We start from the raw sequence: 19,776 nt of genomic DNA on the forward strand, positions 1-19,776 counted from the left end.
GAATACTTTGAAATATGTACAATGTAAACTTATATCATGAACATTCTTTATCTTATTAAGATTGAACTTCACCTTCATATACCATCCATCCGTCCTTCACTATTCTGGCTCTGCGGTCAAGCATGACAGTGCACAATCACTATCAGCGCAAATGGTGATGTCCAAAGTTTCTTCAGGACTGCCACATAGCGATTTCAGGAGAGACTGAGCAGCAAGAATTTGGGACGTTGAGTGGGCACTGCATTTACCCCCCCCCCCCTTGACCCCCTCCCCCCTGTGGAGGGGGGTACTTCAAGCAGAATGTGTATCGGGGAAATCCCCAAAAAGGAATGTAGTATTTAATAAAACTTTTATGAGTTCTGTTTATTTATTTATTTATTTGGGGGTACCATGTTTAAGATAGCAATATTGGCGTCATCAAGCTTCAAACAAACAGACATCGTTTTAGGCACTGAAATATAGGTGGCTATAACATTACCCCCGCAAAGATTCTCTGTAAGTTGTTTTAAATTTGGATTTAAATCGTTTCCACTGAGAAATACAAATAGTATGTCTAGCGAGGAAGGGATCCCGTCTGATCTTCTTAAACCTCACATGGGAATTTTATCCAACAGAGACCCCTGGCGGAGTGTAGCAAAAACAGCATTTCCCAATAAGTTTATTTCAATAGCTGACTATATATTTCCATCAAATGCATAAGATATATCTTTTTGAAATAACTAATATTCATCCCTACCGTAATTAATATTTCACTTTTCATTTTCAGTTATGGCATATTAGTTGTGCACTTGCCAGTTGAGAAAAAATAATAGCATCGATTGTTTGCTTTATGAGTTTTCTTCAAACATTCAGTTTGGAGTTCAAGTCAGTAATATCCTGGACATCATTGCAACGCACAACACGCCGATAGGGTGCTACCTCCAGACGGTCTGCTCACATTATCGTAGTGACTCTGTTTGACAACATAAGAACTGTTTATCTCATCTATCCGTGTGACACCTGGAAATATTACCCGCTGAAATAAGTATTCAATTAGACCGTAGAAAAAATCAATCCCAAAGACAATATGGGAAGAACCGGTTCACAAGTGGCTTTTACATTACACTTGTTCAATCATATGGAAAAGGGACTACTCAACGGGTTTACCATTCATAAATTGTGATACAATGTTTATGAATAGGTAGGGAACGGGGAGTTACCTGTTAACGCCATAGTACTTTCAAGTTCGTTGGTCAGAACGTCCAGAACGCCCTGGACACCCTTGGAACCGTTAGTGGCAAGACCGTAGAGAGCAGGACGACCGATAAAAACGGCGCGAGCCCCTGGAATTGAAGCAATATACCAGATCTACCATAGCAAATGGAGATTCAGTTTATATTCACAAATGTCATAGTCTTTTCCTGGGTACCAGTTGTTGAATCGTACAACACACAGTCAGTTTTGACTGCGCTGTTTTTGGGAAACGGGTTCCAGCTCATTAAGCCGAGTCCCCAATGTAGCTGGACATTGTGAGCAAGATAGTGAAGGGCTCCAGCAATACGAAAGCTGATTGTCAACCAAAAAACTTAAATACACACAGTTTATTATAATTCCAGATATATAAAAAAACTGAAGTGTCATTTTATTATCTCATGTGCCAAGTACTGACAAAGTGTATTTAATACCCGAAGAGGGCTATGGGCTGGGCTCAGCGCTGTAATGATTACACATTAGTGCTGATAGAATCTGAATTACTTTTTACATAAGTGCATATTTACATTCATGAAAAATAAATACCCCGTATGTATGTATGACTTTTCACAATGGATGTGTTCTCAACTACCACAATCTGTGGGTACACTCTGTCAGTAGGCCTACAAGATACTTGGTGGAGGTTTGTGCTCTCTTTGTCTTTTCAGGATTCAATATAAGCCTTGCCTCGGTTTTTGCCCTTGGATGGTAAGTAGTGTTGCAAATTCTGCAAATATCCATATCCTGTAGAAACTGTGCCCTCCGGCATACCTTCCAGTATAGAACTCACAATTAAAGTCCCTTTGCATTGATTCACACACCAGTTTGGTAAGGTTTTAGACCTTTCATTCCAGCAGTTTCATCACTTCTGCTTGGATTTGTAAGTGACGGCACAAATAATATACAAAAAATTCTAACAAAGAACGTTATATGGCCCTACATGCAGGAGTTTTTGGGCACGGAGGATTAAAAATTGGGCACCATTTGCGTGTCACAGTTATATTTCCTTTCACTACAACGTCACATAACAATTAAACTTCTTGGGTACCTACCTAAAGCAAGTGCCGTGAAAACGTCCCTCCCAGTCCGAACCCCTCCGTCCACATAAACCTCACAGCGCCCCCTTACGGCACGTACAACTTCTGGCAGCACGTTAATAGTGGCAGGAACGCCATCTATCGTTCTGAAAGTTTAAGTAGGTACACTTAAAATTGAAATCGCCATTAGAAAATAGGTTAAGATGAAAAATATAGGAGAAGCAACTCCTGTACAGTTGATGCGTTCTGATTTATGTGATTTTTAGGATGGACATTGCAGAAAGTATCGGCGCCTTCAAACTATATTAGGTCATGTTGATTTTGTGTGAACGTCATATCCTTATAAAAAGCGCATATTTCTGAAAAATGATATTTAAAAAAAAACGTTTTAACCCGTTTCTACCTACCGGCCACCGTGATTGGAGACAAACACAGCATCTGCACCGTGGTGCACCGCAAGTTCTGCGTCCTCTGCTGTCGATATTCCCTTCAGAATGATCGGTAGTTTCGTAAATTTTTTCAGCCAATCAACATCCTCCCATGTCACTGTATCAACGTTTTCTAAAAAGTCGGCTGTTGTGGCTCTCCTATCTGTCACTGGCTTTGGGAAATTGGGGAAGGTGACCCAGTCAGGGATATCGTACGCGTCGCGGCTATACCACGGAATTCGTCTTCCTGACACTTCGTCTAATGACAGAACGATGGCCCTAAAACCTACAAAGTACCGGCGCAATGTGTTATTACTGATGCACATTCTTCCAAGAAGAAGGCCTAGGGGCCGAAAGCTCGGATTATATATATGGCATCTGTAAAGTAGATCTTCAGAGATGTATCAGTAATAATACTTATTTTTACCTTAACATCTATACGGTGAATTGACATGAATCTTCAAGGCGCAACGTGTTGACACGTTGAAATATGTTGGCGGTTGAATGAGAAACAATGAGTTACAGCAGAGAATGGGAAGGACACAGAATAACGGATTTTAACCTGATATCACATCAGAGAGATCGAAATATGTCTAATACCCGATCTAGCATTCTTTTACCAATCTATCACCCTTATCCTTACAAATGCACCTTTCACTGGCTACCTTCCACAGAAAGATAGAAAAACGCCCGATCTTTTCCTTACCCGCTGCTTCTACCCTCCTTAAGAATTTAAGCATGACGCTTCTTGGTTTCGCCATATACATTTGCATCCAGAGAAGAGCGTCAGGAACAGCCTTGGTAAGTTCCTCTAAGGGCGTGGTCGTAGCTCCAGCAAGAATCATGACCGTATTTTTGGCAGCGGCAGCAGACGCTGTGCCGATTGTCCCTTCCGGATGGAGCCATTTATGTAAACCACTTGGAGAAATACCTAGTCGAAAGTTAACAGATATATATATCTTTTGTGTTAGTAATTCAAACCGTTCCTGTACGTGACACCGGAGTGACAGGATTGGTAGTCCTAGAAATGGAAGGGGACCCATATCTGATTACTAGTAGTACAGGTTAGAATTAGGATTGAGGTTAGTATGTGGGACGAATATCACCTGTACAAAGTAATGTGGAACCCGGAACGAAGTACGGTTCCTAGCGGGCTACATGCACCATATCCTGTCACATCGGCATGACTTAGAACAAATGGGTGGTATTATACATTTGTCTCTGTTCACTGCCCACGAAAAGGTATGAATCCGGGCCTCTAAAACATGGTTAGGGCTGAACTCTGTATTTCTCAGATTGGTCTTGGGAACTGTAAATAAAATGTCCATCAAGCTGAATTTGTTTCTTTTTAATTCTGAAGGACGTGTATGTGCATGTTCTTTGGTGTGTCCCGAACAGCTCTTGTCACAGTGTCGTAGGACCAGTATATATTTCCGACTTCTTTTTATTTATCTGTCAGCAATTTAATCCTTACGCTTCAAAAATATCCCCAAATCTTATCCAAGTAAGACAACATATAATTTCATTTATGAAGAGATCTAAACTTCAGCCAATTTATTCGTCCAACTGGCTCTCTTGATGCGAAATGTACATTCTACGTCTTGCAAGACGTACACTGAATCTTTCTCCTTTTGGTCGAATCATTTCCGAGGGTTTTGGAACATATATTTTCATACCATCCATAATTGTCAAAGAATCCTTTAGAAATCATTTGGTAATACATGTATGTTGATAAAAAGGCCCATGGGAATGAAACATCCCATTGTTACCCAGTCTCCCCAAATACATTCATCATCATCATCATCATCATCTCATCCTGTCACGCCACAGATGGCGCCACTGATGGTCACCACGGACTTGACCACGCTTTTCGTGTTATTGGTGTTGAACGGGAACCCACCATGCTGGTCCGGTGCGGGTTTGTGAGGGCCTGATGAACAATTGCTCAAGCTATATACAGCTGGTTGCTTGAGGTTAAAATTGACTCGTGGCCGGCTTTAAATGTCCTGACCTTTTAAAGTCAGACTCGCAATTGCCACCAACATAAAAGGCTGAATTTGCATTAGTTGCTCTTATAGCACAATTTTAAATGAATGCCAGTGGGTCTTTTAAGTCGCAATTTTAATATACGTAATAGGCTGAATATACATCTTAATCTTTATATGCATTTACGTATTTGTAAAAATTCGACCTATTGGTTGCTATATTTTCATATAAAATTTTATCACTTATTACAATCTAGTATAACGCTACAGCTGAATCTTTGTATGTGCACTGGATAATGGTAGATTTTGTTCTTCATCGAAATGTAAATCAGAAATTAGAATCCGACACTCAGGGAACATTCTCTCGAAGCACGACTAAATGCTTATTTTTTGCATATTTTCTCCGTTAATATGCTAAAATGTTAATATGCTGGTTGTGTTGTCATGAAGTCATATAAAGGAGATAAAAAGTTCTCTGGATTCACTATACATTTCACGCTCTCTGTTAGCATTGCGCATGGCTTGAAACTATATATCTCCAGCACTTCAACGGTTTCCATTAAAAGCTCCTGCAGGAATATTTTTAAAGTTAGAATCCGGGAATGTGTCGGTGTACAAACTGTAGCGCCAGTCCGGGATAACTCTCGTGGTAATAATTAGCAGATCTTGTCTCAGTTTCATTTTTACTTGTACATTTTTCTGTTTGTTCGTCACCAGCCTAACTCAAAAATTTATGAGTGGATTTTGATGCAAATTTTCAGGATAGGCCACAATTGGGAAGATCCAAAATGGATCAAATTTTGGTGATGATTCATTCATTGATTAATGTTTAATAATAAGTTAATCGTTTGTCCCTGCGGAGCTCTGTGCTCTGATTGCTTTTGTAGTAGACAATTACTTTCATACCAAAAGTTTGGTCTACAGGGCCTACGTACGTGCAGTAGTCCATTAAAACGGTGAATTGAACTAGTGGTTTCTTTCACAAAACAGCAATAGCATCGGCAATAGTACTGCTGATGTTACGTATCACTGGTCATTCAAAGTCAACTAATTTACTCTGAGAAACTGCCCCACCCCACCCCAAGCTGTGCTCTTCCTCTACCATGTTCTGTTTGTCTATGTCTGTCAAATAAAAAAAGATTTAGAAATTGCCATGCTATTTCTTTTTGCGCATGTAAAATATTGGTAGTGTTATAAACTCCAAATGTCCAAAGTAATTACTTTTGGGTCCGTTAACCTCATATTCCTTGCCAATATGCTATGCTTTGAACATTTAGTGTGGTTAATGGCCTTCAATATATATCATATTAGAATTTTTTAAACAAAATTATAAACAGATATTACACTCGCGATTATGGATGAAGTGATCTCGAGGGTAACCTTATAGACAATTTTGAGTGGTTCGGCATCATTAATGATGGAACTCGTCAGGTTCATGGGCATGGGTGGTTGAGAGGTTAAATGATAAGTCCCTTTTTTTAGCCGGCAAATGTCCCCTCTGACTCAATATTGATTTACGTTCTACGTGTCAGCATTTTCTGAAGATGGGCAACAAACTTAAGCCCCATTTACATAGACGCCATAGATCTCCCATCGATCCAACTTAGCTGAATCAAACATCTCCTCGAGCAGCTAGGGGTGATTAACTTTCGCGCTGTTTCGTGCTCTCGGCTCCTGGTAGCTCTTTCACTTCGTTTTGGGTGCGACCAGTTGTCATCAGGAGATAGAGCCCTTTAAACGGCAACTTGATACATGTGCGGTCTGTTGTTCTAGCAATATTTTATTTGTCTGTCCCACATATGGATGTGTAGGCTGGGTCACCTTTTTTCTCTGACACCGGCTTAAATTCGATTAGTTACTCGAAAACAGCAAAAGGTCAAGAAACCAGAGTAAAACTAGAAGGGTCATTGTTTGAGTGAAATGATTTGAATCACACACATGCTCTCGCGCGCGCGCGAGCGCACACGCAAAAAAGGTGATCACTATGCTATATCACTATAGGCCAAACTGTTTTCTTTTTTTTTTACATGATGTACTGTGTTTAAAGCGATTGGGGTACTGTTGGTCAGCCTGGCAGGAGAGGAGCAAACAATGGAACCATTCCCAGACCCTGTCGTACTAAAGCTTTTGTTCAATGATGCATTATAATAAGGGGCTCATAATCCCATGACGAAAATATCAATACCAAAATGACGGTACAGGATTGGAGCCCAAACTTGTCGATTGATTTGAGGTGTTAAAGTTGTTAAAGGTGTTAAATTAATGCTAATTTTTAATCCAATGGACTCACCTATTGGGATTTTTATCGAATGTCCCAATATACGAGTACTGGTATCGATGACACTGACATCTCGTAGAAATCTTGGTCGGAGATGAAATCGCTTGAAGGCCTCGATATTCTCTCCATGCGTCTGCCCCGCAGTCTGCACGGCTTCAATGAACATGTAGGCGCCTGGATCAAGTTGGCGTTTTGCTGCATCTTTGTAGGCATACACATTAACCAAAGTGCGGCCCACCTGACATAATAAAGTAATATGTTATGGTAAGAGGACAAACAAAAACGTGCTCAGGGGCGGATTTAGGCCGTCTTCTGGGTCTTCCGGAAGACGGTCAGATTTTCAAGTTTACTTTGACAGGTATCCAATTTTTCATGTTGGAAGACGGTCAAAATTAGAGGGTGAATCAACAAAGATAATTTGGAAGACTGTCAGAAAATATCTGCCGTGCTTGTGTTCTATTGTGTATGGTTTGTACTTGTATGCCCGTGACTGAGATATCCACATTTGATTTGCATTGACCAGAGGCCTTGACAAACAATACACAACGAAAAAAAAATACATACATCACCGGCGGCTCGAGTTAAAAGCTCCGTAGGAACTGACATGACTAAACGGGAACTTCACAATAAACAGTTTCTCTACCACAGCGTTGCTTGACCACTGAGGAAAAGATAGTAAAACATAGCCAACTATTCTGATTCACGTGATTTGGTGACGACGTTTCTCATGCGGGCGCGACAAATAAGAGTTGTCAACACAATTGGAGTCATACACCCTGTATTACAGAAGCCGCTAAGACACTGGAAACACTCCTTTATAGCAGAAAGATCAGATCCTAGAGTTCTATGAAGCTCAGGGTTGGCCCATAAAAGTCATAAAACGAGGATTTTATAGTAATCCCGAGGCACTTGTTGCGAGCGATTTCTATCCGTGTGATACGTATTTATTCGCTGAAATCATAGTACCTGAGTGCACGTTCAAGTAAATTATGTTGTCTGGCATACCAGACAAGAAGACGTGCGAGAATCCGCTTGAGGTGGGAGTTTACTCTTTAGTCATAATGGTGTAATATTACGTCATATGGGAGATCTTGAGATATCTCGGATCATTACCATTTTCTCAATATTTTATTCAACCCAATAACCGGGTAACCTTTTTTTTGTAATTGTGGTTTATGTTAATGCAAGTGCTAGTGCACTATGCATCCCTTTTCAACAGACCATGTGAAGCAAGGTCATTTTCACTTTTACATCCCATTATATTCTCTTGATAATGAACCCCGATAAACTAAAAAAACAGATCTGTGTAATCGGCTTCGTGACAATTCTTTACTTTGTCTCCAAACTATTGTATGAATACAGTGCCGCCGGAATCTAACCTTACTTACTCTGCGGGTCCCTGCGGGTTGTTCATACGGCCTATCGCGGTAAACATGGCAATACCATTGCCATCCATGTGGTGTTTTTTTTTTTTTTCTTTTAATAATATTAAAATGAATCAAGTGAAAGTTTGTAACTCTTCGTTTTGGCCAAAAAAGAATTTTCCTGGAGTAAACAACATTTTTCCCAAACTTACCAATGGTTAATGAATACATTTTTACATTCAAGGTTAGTCCCTGTTTTTTTCTGAAAAGTTTTTTTTTTTTTTTTTTTTTGTTATAATCTCTTGAGAGATTATAACAGAGTATAGCCATCGGTGGCGGTCATGTGGTCTAAAGATAAGCTCAGATATCAGAATAATAGCTATAACTGCTGTTTTTGTGGTAAAACAGAATATATTATATTTCTACGAGTTGTTCACAATGTTATTATTGTGAAATATAGATCTCATACGAAGAGTTATTATCCATTTAAATAAAAATGGCATATATGTTTTAAAATTAAGACTGATCTTGTTCCTCAGTGTTTTGTTCTCATATTCGATCTGCCTTTATTCTAGTCTTCTGTTGCAATTGATACAACATAACCCGTTATTGTCTGCTTGTGTTGATAGCAATTTCTTTGCATTAGTGAAAAAGGAAAACTGATGTGAGGCAATTAAGAAGGAGTAGAGAGTGTTTGTTGGACCGACTAATTTGGTTGTCCAATAAGGATTACTTGCCGATTCTCCTACCCTGTAAATATCATGCGGGCTCTATTGTGCGACCATGCGGGGCAGGGTTGGGAGTCCATGTGGCCTTTTGGTAAGGTTAGTTTCCGGCGGCACTGTATGCCGAAAATGTAGACTTTTTCGGCAGAACCATCCTCTGATATTTTCGTACTGGAACCAGCCAGAGAATGATACCCAATAAAATCAACGCAATAACATATTGCAGGAGTGCCACAGGCACAGTTGGTACTGACACACCTGACTACAAATTTCTCTGATTACATATCTCATATGCGATATGCTTTAACATGTATTTGAAGTCATTTTTGCCACAAAAGCCTAGAAAACGCCTCCATATAATTTCAAGTAGTACGTATTCAGAACAGCGGGCTAAGAACAGAAGATCCGAGGCCACAAAATGCGCACTTAAAAACAGGTAGTATCAGGGACGGATTTAGGCCGTCTTCTGGGTTTTCTGGAAGACGGTCAGATTTTCAAGTTTACATTGACGGGTGTCTAATTTTATCTGTCGGAAGACAAAAATGGAGGATGAATCAACAAAGATAATTTGGAAGACTGTCAGAAAATTTCTCTGGATCCGCCCTTGCAGTATGGTCCGATCTGCCGGTAAATTCGGGATCATTCGGTGCCGAATATGTTAGTTGGGTAGGCCCTATTTTGTTCCTAGTCTTCAAGAGGCAGAGCGACAGGCAAAGTCTCCCTCCAGGCCTATGGGGGCTGCCAGTGGTCGAGTTCTCCTTTTCTCCTTTGGAAATGAACCTCAGCTCACTAGTACTGACGGAACGGGCTAACAAGAACGGTAACATTTTCAACGTGAAATTGGAACTACAGCAGTTGTTATATTGAATGGTTATGAAGCCGTCCGGGAGGCGTTTCAGAAAAAGCTTTGTCGTCAGGCAGGCCGCATATTACGACTTTGGAATTCATCGAAAGGAAAGGTATACTCGCTAGTTAATATACCTGTATAAAGGGTCAACCCAAATTGCATTCCACTGCAAGAATCATATATACTATATTGTTCGGAGACAGACAGAAATACAACGACGCAGACTTTAAAAAAACTGATCAATACATATTAAAATTTCAGAATTTGCTATTGATTCTTTCGTTTCTACTTCAGTTTAGCAAAAAGAGGGATGGAACGCATTTGCAAACCACGTCAAACGCTTTCTGAATCGGCAAAAAGTGGTATGGTGCAAGCGCCACGAGAGGTCTGGTTGCTCCTTTACTGCACAGGAACAAAAAAAAAACATAGACGACAACTCAATAACTAAATTACTGCCGATGAAATTCTTGCCAATTGCTATACGATTTATCACGGTGGGTCGGAAACGATATCGACGACGTTGTCTAGGGGAACACTGTTCCTTTTATGTCACCCTGACGTCTGCGACATGATTCAAGCTGAATGTTGGGGTAGGTTTAAAGGCTCTGAAGGGGGGGGGGGCACGAGTCCGTTTACTTCAGACCCAGACATTTGGGGGAATAATTGAAAAAATAAATAAGATTGGGAAAATATTACGATCACCCACGTCGTTGCATATTAAGGTCCCTGAATGAACGAATACTGGAAAAATGTCCCATGAAATGAAAATGAACACATGGAAAAGCAGTGCCAATAAATAAATATATTTTATGTTAGTTCAATCTATGTAGTGTTTTTCATATGGACGGTTTTTAATAACTATGTACCGGTTCTCACTGTTCATCAAGTACATGTATATATGTGAACATCTAAGTATGAACTTTAAATGAAGTACAATTTCCACATAGACACAGGGATCAGAAGAGTAACATTCTGTTTCAAAGATTGCTGCAATTCACACTACTTACAATAAATAAATATAAGATGAGATCATTAAATATCTTGGTCCTAATATACAAACAACTGATCCAAGACATGACAACTGATCCAAGACATGAGACTGGTTATATTCAGCTTCCTAATGTGTTCTAAATAACTTCTACCCCCCCCCCCCCCCCCCCCCACACACACACACACACACAAACACACACAAATGTTCACTTTGGTTAAACCCAAAAATTGGGTACCCACAATAATTTTCACAGACCGTTCCATAAGTTTTGGTACACCTTGTACTGTGCAGGGAACAGTAATCTTGGAGACACAGTCATGTGATATGTTAAGAACAAGATCTGTTGAGTACCTAATGGCTCCAGTAACCACAGACTGCTAAACTCAGGTGAGAGCTTTAAGACACACCCCTACACATTTTGCCTTTAATACTCCAACAGTCGTTACAGCAACATTCAAGGGTAATTGCACTGTAACCAAGCTCTAGGCAACACCCACAAATGTTCACATTGTTATCAAGATTATCACTATTAGGTAAACTCTCTGAAGTTTTCTTCTTTTTTTTTTTTTTACATCTAGACTCAGGTCCATATTTTTCTCAGCTGTACAATGTTTCATGTTTATAACAAAGTGAGGCCTGATATCAGAGAGCCTCTAGTCTGTCCTTGACAGCGTTCCCCACAGCTTCTAAACTGTCCACGTCCAGCTCCTTCACCAAACACAGGGCTGCCTGGAGGAGGTTGGCTTGCTGGAACAGAACACAAACCATGAGCAATATACAGACTGGGAAATATTTATTAGTTGACTTCTAGCTAAGAATAGATGAGGAGGCTATCATGTACAAGAGAGTCCCCTGCGAGGGTCTTGTTCCCACTGATTGGTAAAGGAAAGCCCCACCCTTGATTTTGAGATGGGTTCTTAAGATTCCACAAAACTTAACATATCTGAAGAAAACAGTAGATAAATCGATAAAATTAACTTCTTCAATTCTACAGTTAACTTGAAAAACAGCAGAAACATTTGACACAATTTCTCATTGAAATAACATGAATATAAAATCTTACCCTGGCCTTGCTGCCCCCAGGCCTGTGATGTTTCACTGGAGAATACTTTTCTGTGGAAACCGGCTTCAGTCCAAGCTCTTCCCTGATTTTACTGAAACAAATCCAGTGACAATAATTTACAGGTATTTTGGCAAAGGATTCAAGTATGAGAGCAGATATAAACAGTCACATTAATATAACTAAAATCATTTCTGTGAACAAGTTCCATTTTTCCAAAGAAATTTCTTTTGAGTTGAGTTTTTTGAGTTGGGTAAATATGTTATACAGACCATAGTTTTAGATAGCCTATATACTTTCACTCATTTAAAGCTCTTTCAATCAATTTATCTCCGTTAATATAACTGATCATTACTTTGTCTGTTCCAGTGTCAGTTTATCAGGATCCTCCACCGGTGACCTGTCTTTGTCTTTCTTAGCAGATTGGGGTCTCTGAGAGGAGGACTTGGATGGGGACCTTGACGACTCGGGCAGGTGAAGGTCTAATCCCTGCTCTATTGCATCGTTTAGTTCTTCTACTTGCACAGCTGCGTTGTTGATGAAATAGAAAAGAAAATGGTAAGATATAATGTCCAAATGCCAGTGAGGTAGGACGAAGAGTGCACGTGTGCCTGAGTGTGTGTGTGTGTGTGTGTGTGTGTGTGTGTGTGTGTGTATGCATCCATGTGTTTATTAGTGTACTCATGTGTTTGGGTGTTTGCATGTGCATATAACAATTCAAGGCAATACTTCTATACTACCATGACTGAAATAACACGAGTGTATTTCAAAATGAAAAATGATGCTTGACTCGTTGATCATGATCCCCTCCTCCACACACACCCAAAAAATAAAAATAAAAAGTAATAATAATAAAATAAAAAAATTTCTAAAATTTCCACCATTTACCAATATTATCCAATTTATGTAAATTAGGCAATGTTTTCAGCACAGTGAGCCTGTATCTATCTCCCACTGCACAGGGGTTGTCACTGAGCCAGAGGGTCCTCAGGTTTGGCAGGTGCTTCAGATAACAGATGTCTGCCAGGTTAGTGATCATATTTTTACGGATGTACAGCTCTTGGAGCTTGGAACAATGAGCGAAGTCGGCTAAACTGGTGATTTTGTTTACACTGAAAAAAAAAAGAAACATTATATTGGTAATTACACATTACAAAGCCATGTAAACAATAGTTTTCTTTAACACTTTTAACTGGTTCTGTACATTTTTAAATAATGATAATGAGCAGCACTTTCTTAATTTAATTATGCTTATCAAAATTAAGTTTCTTATTGTTGCATCACTCGTATAATGGAAATGGAAACTGGTGAATTTTTTGTATGGCTCTAAAATGAAAAACTATTTTCTTCCAGGAGTTTGGTAATGTATACATGAGTGATTTTGGGAAAATTGCTGATAAATATATATATTTTTAATGTTTTTGTGAAACTTAGGTGATTAAGAGAACCTTCGTGAAAATTTTAAGATAATCTTTTGTAATCATCAACAGTTAATGCACATGAAATACCTTCAAGGTTCAGACTGCTACCTAATGTTTTTTTTTTTTTTCTTTTTAAGATCATTTGTCCTCACCTGAGACTGACCACTTCTACATTAGACATGTGTTTAAGAATGCTGACATCATCTAGGTCACTCCCCCTTTATAAAACAAAGATCGAGGTTATATATAATGATGCCACAGTTATAGTAATATCATGCACTGTATTACTCGATCCTAATTTTTCTAAATGTACACTTGTCTTGGAGGATATTTATTGTATCGGAAGACTTATTTCATCATGTCGTGCATTTAACTATCAACAATATACAGAAAGGTGAGTTAATTAATTTCTTTCAAATAATATCAGTGGCTACTGAATAAACACTGAGACATATATGATAATCATAAACGACTTTGTGTTTGTGAGTGTATGAGCTTCAACTTTTTTCAGGATATTATCATTTCTGTCGTGTTAAAAACATTGTTTAACTTGGAAACCAACTTAAAAAACCCCATATACCGACCAACAGTTCAGTTTCCTGACGCTCTCCAAGTCTGACGCCCTGGATCTCCCCAACACTAAACTCTCTGTAAGTTTGACCATAATGCACACTAGATATGCTAACTTAATCTCAATGAAAACTACACTAACAAATACTTTCACAAAACTGCCGCTTCCCCAAGAACTTCCTGTTCGTCGGAGACGGTAAAAATTTCGAGGTTGATTGGTGGATTTTATAGATGCACAACCAACGCAATCCATTGTCGCAACTAACACAATGACATGTGGTACATTTCTTGACCTACTTCTGTGTCACAAAACACTGCCATCTAGTGGTAAAGGCCGTATCAGCCAATCATATTGTACAACGTCTCACATGCAGCCTAATTTTACTGATATTGGCCACTTACAGGTACACACTTCCTGTAGTAAGTTCATGACACCGGCCTCAGAGAGCCTAGAGAGGGGAGACGGCGACTTGCAAGATTCGGACCACACTCAAAAAATGCAAAATAATCGCTTCAAGTTAGCACTTTGTGCTGGAGGTATTTTCGTGTGCTACTTTTACTACGGAATTATTCAGGAATCAGTGTAAGTCGTGTTGTACTGTATTTTATTTATGATTCTTTTCAAAAATATGCATGATGCTGGTTTCTTTTAATGAGAAATGCAATCTTTTACCAGCTGTTACAATCTGAGTGATCTGCATTATGTAGGTTAAGTACATTATAATCACAAACAGAATTGGAAATTTTGACAAGCAGTGATGTACTGTACATGAGAGTAATCATGTTCATTTTTAAAAAGGTGTACCGTGTATATAATATATACTGTGTGTGGCAGTAAGTTTCATTAATAAAAGTAGTCAGTTTTGTCACTTTTTTTAACCATATATGTTGGACATATATTATTATAAGAATCAGTTTCATGAATAGTAACTTTTAACTTATAAATTGAAAAATTTGAAAAGTAGAAATATACAGTCCGTGATACAACTGTATTTATATGTTTAATTAAATTATTGGTCTCTTCTGTTAATTTACAGCTGCATTATGAATAGTTTATTTATTTATTTTAGTACAAGTTTCCAAAATGACTATGAGCAAACAATATACTATATCTTCTTAACTAGAACTTCAAAGACAGTTTAAAATTAGGCTTACACAAAGATCGAATTCAGACAATATTATCCAGGTGTACATACAATCAGTTACACTTAAGTGATTATAAATGAGTGACTTATGTGATATAAACCAGTGTTATATATATCTCTGTATGATATTCAAGATGCAGAATTGTGAAATCATAATTTTGTCATAAATATACCCGTTCCTGCTTGCAATAAAATGGTTGCATCAGATGCATTAGAGTACATGTGCGTGAAATATATAAATCCATGATTTGTTCAATGCAAACCCACAATAGAAAATTGTGTCATTTAATCTTATTACATATTTACATTGGGTGCAGTTGACTGGAAATAATAATTTCATCCTCTGTCAATTATATCTGATCTGGTGAACTTAATGTACTGTCCAAACAAATTATAGTACAAAACCAGCAAATTGAATTTGGCATTGTCAAGTATATAGGCCCTGTATGATGTATAATTGAATGTCTATCTGTATATCCTGTAATTGTATAGTATTTCTATATGATGTGGTCCATATGTGATGCTTAACTGGAGGTGCATATATACCATCTGTATCATTACATTTTTCAGTTGTGTATTACTGTTATTTACTCTATTAAATTATATATTTCATGTTATTAAAATTTTCAAGTAGAACTAACTGTAGACAGACACAAATTATTTTATATTATGGGGACCGGGTTTAAGTTTGTGTTCACTATTCCATTTCAACCATAAGATGGAAGAATTTTCTTTCTTTAAACACACTGAGTTTTAGACCTTAATATAGCAAAAAAAAAAAAAAAAAAAAAAATCAATTTTAAATACTTTTTAATACCATTTTAAAACCATCCATGTAAACTTATAAGAAAAAGGTGAATTTTACTGAGCAAGAAATTTAGAACTTTTGAAAGGTGTTACACTTTAATACTGTTTATTAATAATCTATCAAAGAATTTTAATAGATAAAGACTAGCATTATTATTACTAGTTAAATGATAGATATATACTTATAGGAAAATTATTTCAAGTTTAAGGAAATTGTTGATTTTTTTATTTGTTATACAATTTAGGAAAGGATTAGTGCACATTGCATGCCTTATTTCACAAAAAAAAGATGATGAAAAAGTACAGGCATTGCCTGCATGAAAGCTATAATTATTAGTTTTGATATATATGACTGATGCAGAGTTCGCCTCTAATGTTTCCCAATGATTTCTCATATTTCAGAACAAAGGGGAAATATGGAGAGGGAGAAAACCAGGAGAAGTTCACCTTTACTCTGTCTTTGGTCTTTATGCAGTGCATTATCAATGCTTTGTTTGCACAGATTGGTGAGTGTACTAGTACATCATAGAACAGAAGAATAAGGTCTTACGGGTTGTTCAGGGTGAGTTGGGTCACAATAGCAGATGCACAATAAATCCATGAGGACTCTCGCTGAATGCAATCAAATTAACAGGCTAACATGCCTCCTCCTGGAATTGAGTAGATTACAGAGAAGCTGGTGATTGTACAAGTATTTGGAAACAAGTGGAGTGTTAGTTTGTTATTCTGACTGCATTCAGCAAGAGTCCCTGTGGAGCTAGTGGACATAGGCTATGTTACCTAACCTGCTCCAAGTAGTCACACAGGGTGATCTATGGCATTGTGAAGGCGTCTTAGCTTGATATCATGAAAATACATGTTGATTGATAAGATTGCCAGACAGAAATGAATTTGTGAAAATGTTTTTTCATTAAAATTTTTCTTTAGTTTTAGGTATGTTTATTATATATGTCAGTTTGAGTTCATGTAAATCATTGAGAAGTCAGTCTCTCTCTCTTTTTTTGTCTCTTCTCCCTCTCAATATGATTCTTAATATTTTGCAGCAATATCTGTGACATCTCCGGGTCCTGATAAAACTCCCAGCAGCCTGTACGCCATATGTTCCCTGTCCTACCTTGGCGCTATGCTGGCCAGCAACCATTCACTCCAACACATTCCATATCCCACCCAGGTATAGTGAGACCAACGCCCCTTTCACATCGCGTGGTATACTTTTCTGTTTCATGCTATTAGGATAGATTATCATCAATAACTTACATGTACGTGTAACAGCTTGGGTGTTATGTTGAAGAAATGTCTAAACAGAGTTTCCTGGGCTAGACACCACCAGTTAACTGAAGCAATTTTGATTGGTCCAAACATTTGAAAGTCGACTCATGAAAGGGAAGGAAAACGATGACAGTCAACATGGTGCAAAACAGGAAAGTGTACTGCAAGATGTGAAATGGGTCTAATTTGAGTTTTAAAGAAAGCCATCAAAACTCTTTCCTGGATTATTTTTAGGAAATTTCATAGCAAAGATTCTAGAGAGATGCCTACTTTTGAATAAAAATTCATAGATTTATACTTTTATGAACTTTTCTTTTACCCTGAAGGTTCTGGGCAAGTCAGTGAAACCTATTCCTGTGATGATTTTGGGTGTTCTGGTTGCTAGGAAACGATACCCTTTGTTGAAGTACCTGTTTGTGTTGATGATAGTGACTGGGGTGGCCTTGTTCATGTACAAGGACAAGAAGCCAAAAAGCGGCCAGGAGGAACATAGCTTAGGAATGGGAGAGATCCTACTGGTAAGGACATTAAGATTTTCTTTTATAATTTTCCAATGAGCTGAAATGTTTAAGGCACTTACTTCTGACCTCACACTTCTTGTAATATTTTTCTTTTCTTTTCTTTAGCTGGTCTCCCTGACCTTGGACGGCCTCACTGGAGGAACGCAGGACAAAATGAGATCAGAATACAGCTGTAAATCCCACGCCATGATGTTCAATGTCAACATATGGTCTGTGCTCTGGCTCACTCTAGGTGAGGGCAAAATTTGTATTATATTATTATATTGGATTTTACAGTTATTATTATTATGATTATTATTATTATTACATTCATATCACTTGCTTTACGTATTTGGCCTTCTTTCAGTATTCTGTGCTGAGAAACTAAAATCAATTAATTTACTGAAACTGAAATTTTAATACTTTACAGGTTGGCTGTTGACTGGAGAGGCAACAACATTTATTGGTTTTGCCCAGAGACATCCCTCTGTCCTCATGAAAATGTTCACCTTTTCTGTAGCCAGTGCATTGGGCCAGGTATATTATGTATAATACTAGTCTCTCTCTCTCTCTCTCTCTCTCTCTCTCTCACACACACACACACACACACAAACAATATTTTTTTCACTTAAACAGACTGAAAAAAATCTGCTTCAGACTATATTTATCTCTGTTGACAATCCAGGGAAGACCTGTGAAATAGGGTGCTTCATTTCCATCATGTACTGAACTAAATAATCATAAGACATGAATTCCAGTTGTGTGAAATATATTGTTCACCCTTTTTTCTTTCAGAACTTCATCTTTATCACGGTGACATCATTTGGACCTCTGACCTGCTCCATTATCACGACAACGCGAAAGTTCTTCACCATTCTAGGCTCCGTACTTATTTTCGGTAACCCTATGGTAGGACGGCAATGGATAGGAACTGTCTTGGTTTTCATTGGTCTCTTTTTGGACTCTAAGTATGGCAAAGAGAAGAAAGTTGCCAAATCTTGATGATAGGTTGTACCTTAGTTGTTCTTCGTCTTGGGGCTTTAAAGGAAATCAGATAAAGCTTTTTTTTTAATACACAGTCTTTCTGTTGTTATTTAAGCACCAGTATGAGGGCTGTGACAGTAATTTATCTTTTAGGTCACTAATCACATGTTCATTTTTACTCTGTACACCAAAGTGTTAAAATTTCAGGATTTTCCATTTTTCTTGAAATTTATTCTTTTCTCAAAATTCACATTTTTTATTCAGTATTACTTAAGCATTCATTTTTTTATTTCAAATCTGTCAGTTTCTTTAAGCGAAAGGTAATTTTAAACTGTGTATTTAAACTCTGTTGCTCAGAGTTACCAGTGCCAAAAACCTTGGGACCTTCTTAATGTCTGGTACATCAAGTTCTGGTAATCTACTGCCTGAGAGCAGAAATGGTGTCCAGTAACTGAACCATTACACCCAATTTCTCTGAGTTGGCTAGAGTTTTACAGGCATTTGGTGCAGAGTCAGTGCTTGCTTTGCGGACTGGATCAAATAATTGTGTCAACAGATTTTCAAAGCTTACTTTTTAACTGATAATACCCTTTGATATTTCAACAGTATGATTGACCTAGTAACTCTCTGCTGATGCTACACTTCAAATGGAAAAATAATCCGTTATGAACTCAGTACCATGGTGTACAAACTGAATTGGTGGTACCCACCCAGAGAATGGTTCTAAGCTCTCCGAACTGCCGGATAAATTAACCATTAAGTTTTGTTATTAAATATGCTTTTTTCAAAAGAGTCCAGAATTTGGCGCCAATTGAAAAGGTCTCGGAGAGATATTTTTATGTGCATGCTGGGAAAAACTCAGATATTTAGAAGTGGATTTTGTAGATCCTATTTGGCCAGTCCTTTATATTTGTTACAATAGGCTTGTGTCCATCTTTGTTAAACTTCATTTCTTTCTTTTTTTCCTTACAGAGAACTATTGGCAATACAAATCATTTAACTAAACATTCCAAATAGGTTATTAAGATTATTGGGATAAAAATTTGGAAGATTTTAGTTTTGGTGCTCTTTGTATAGTTGTCCATTGACATTATTATTTAAGGATGAATAAAACATGACAAAAAATTTGTCTTTT

General features: G+C 37.9%; 3 protein-coding genes across 4 annotated transcripts; 1 reads left to right on the forward strand and 2 right to left on the reverse strand.

Annotated features, from left to right (window-relative positions):
• Window positions 1–289: 289 nt before the first annotated feature.
• Window positions 290–7,906, reverse strand: LOC106155094 (uncharacterized). Its single transcript, XM_013529752.2, has 7 exons — window positions 7,523–7,906; window positions 6,971–7,196; window positions 3,402–3,626; window positions 2,675–2,981; window positions 2,283–2,413; window positions 1,200–1,322; window positions 290–999 (listed from the first exon to the last, which is right to left on the reverse strand). The coding sequence occupies exons 1-7, from the start codon at window positions 7,562–7,564 to the stop codon at window positions 884–886; spliced, it is 1,170 nt and encodes a 389-aa protein (XP_013385206.2). The 5' UTR covers window positions 7,565–7,906; the 3' UTR covers window positions 290–883.
• Window positions 7,907–10,681: 2,775 nt separating this feature from the next.
• LOC106155099 (cilia- and flagella-associated protein 410) lies at window positions 10,682–14,184 on the reverse strand. 2 transcript variants are annotated; one of them, XM_013529760.2, is made up of 6 exons: window positions 13,951–14,177; window positions 13,519–13,584; window positions 12,834–13,057; window positions 12,301–12,472; window positions 11,949–12,039; window positions 10,682–11,632 (listed from the first exon to the last, which is right to left on the reverse strand). In XM_013529760.2, the coding sequence occupies exons 1-6, from the start codon at window positions 14,028–14,030 to the stop codon at window positions 11,528–11,530; spliced, it is 738 nt and encodes a 245-aa protein (XP_013385214.2). In that variant the 5' UTR covers window positions 14,031–14,177; the 3' UTR covers window positions 10,682–11,527. The 2 variants fall into 2 exon arrangements, with proteins under 2 accessions (XP_013385214.2, XP_086874042.1); XM_087017916.1 differs by lacking the exon at window positions 13,519–13,584 and having other exon boundaries at window positions 13,951–14,184.
• Window positions 14,185–14,322: 138 nt separating this feature from the next.
• On the forward strand, window positions 14,323–19,769 carry LOC106155098 (solute carrier family 35 member B1). The gene is made up of 7 exons (XM_013529759.3): window positions 14,323–14,519; window positions 16,291–16,394; window positions 16,932–17,059; window positions 17,484–17,675; window positions 17,784–17,910; window positions 18,088–18,194; window positions 18,453–19,769. The coding sequence occupies exons 1-7, from the start codon at window positions 14,365–14,367 to the stop codon at window positions 18,657–18,659; spliced, it is 1,020 nt and encodes a 339-aa protein (XP_013385213.2). The 5' UTR covers window positions 14,323–14,364; the 3' UTR covers window positions 18,660–19,769.
• Window positions 19,770–19,776: the final 7 nt, after the last annotated feature.

This window comes from Lingula anatina, chromosome 7 (genome assembly GCF_051362555.1).
Source record: "Lingula anatina isolate TDL-2025a chromosome 7, LinAna3.0, whole genome shotgun sequence".
Taxonomy (NCBI): domain Eukaryota; kingdom Metazoa; phylum Brachiopoda; class Lingulata; order Lingulida; family Lingulidae; genus Lingula; species Lingula anatina.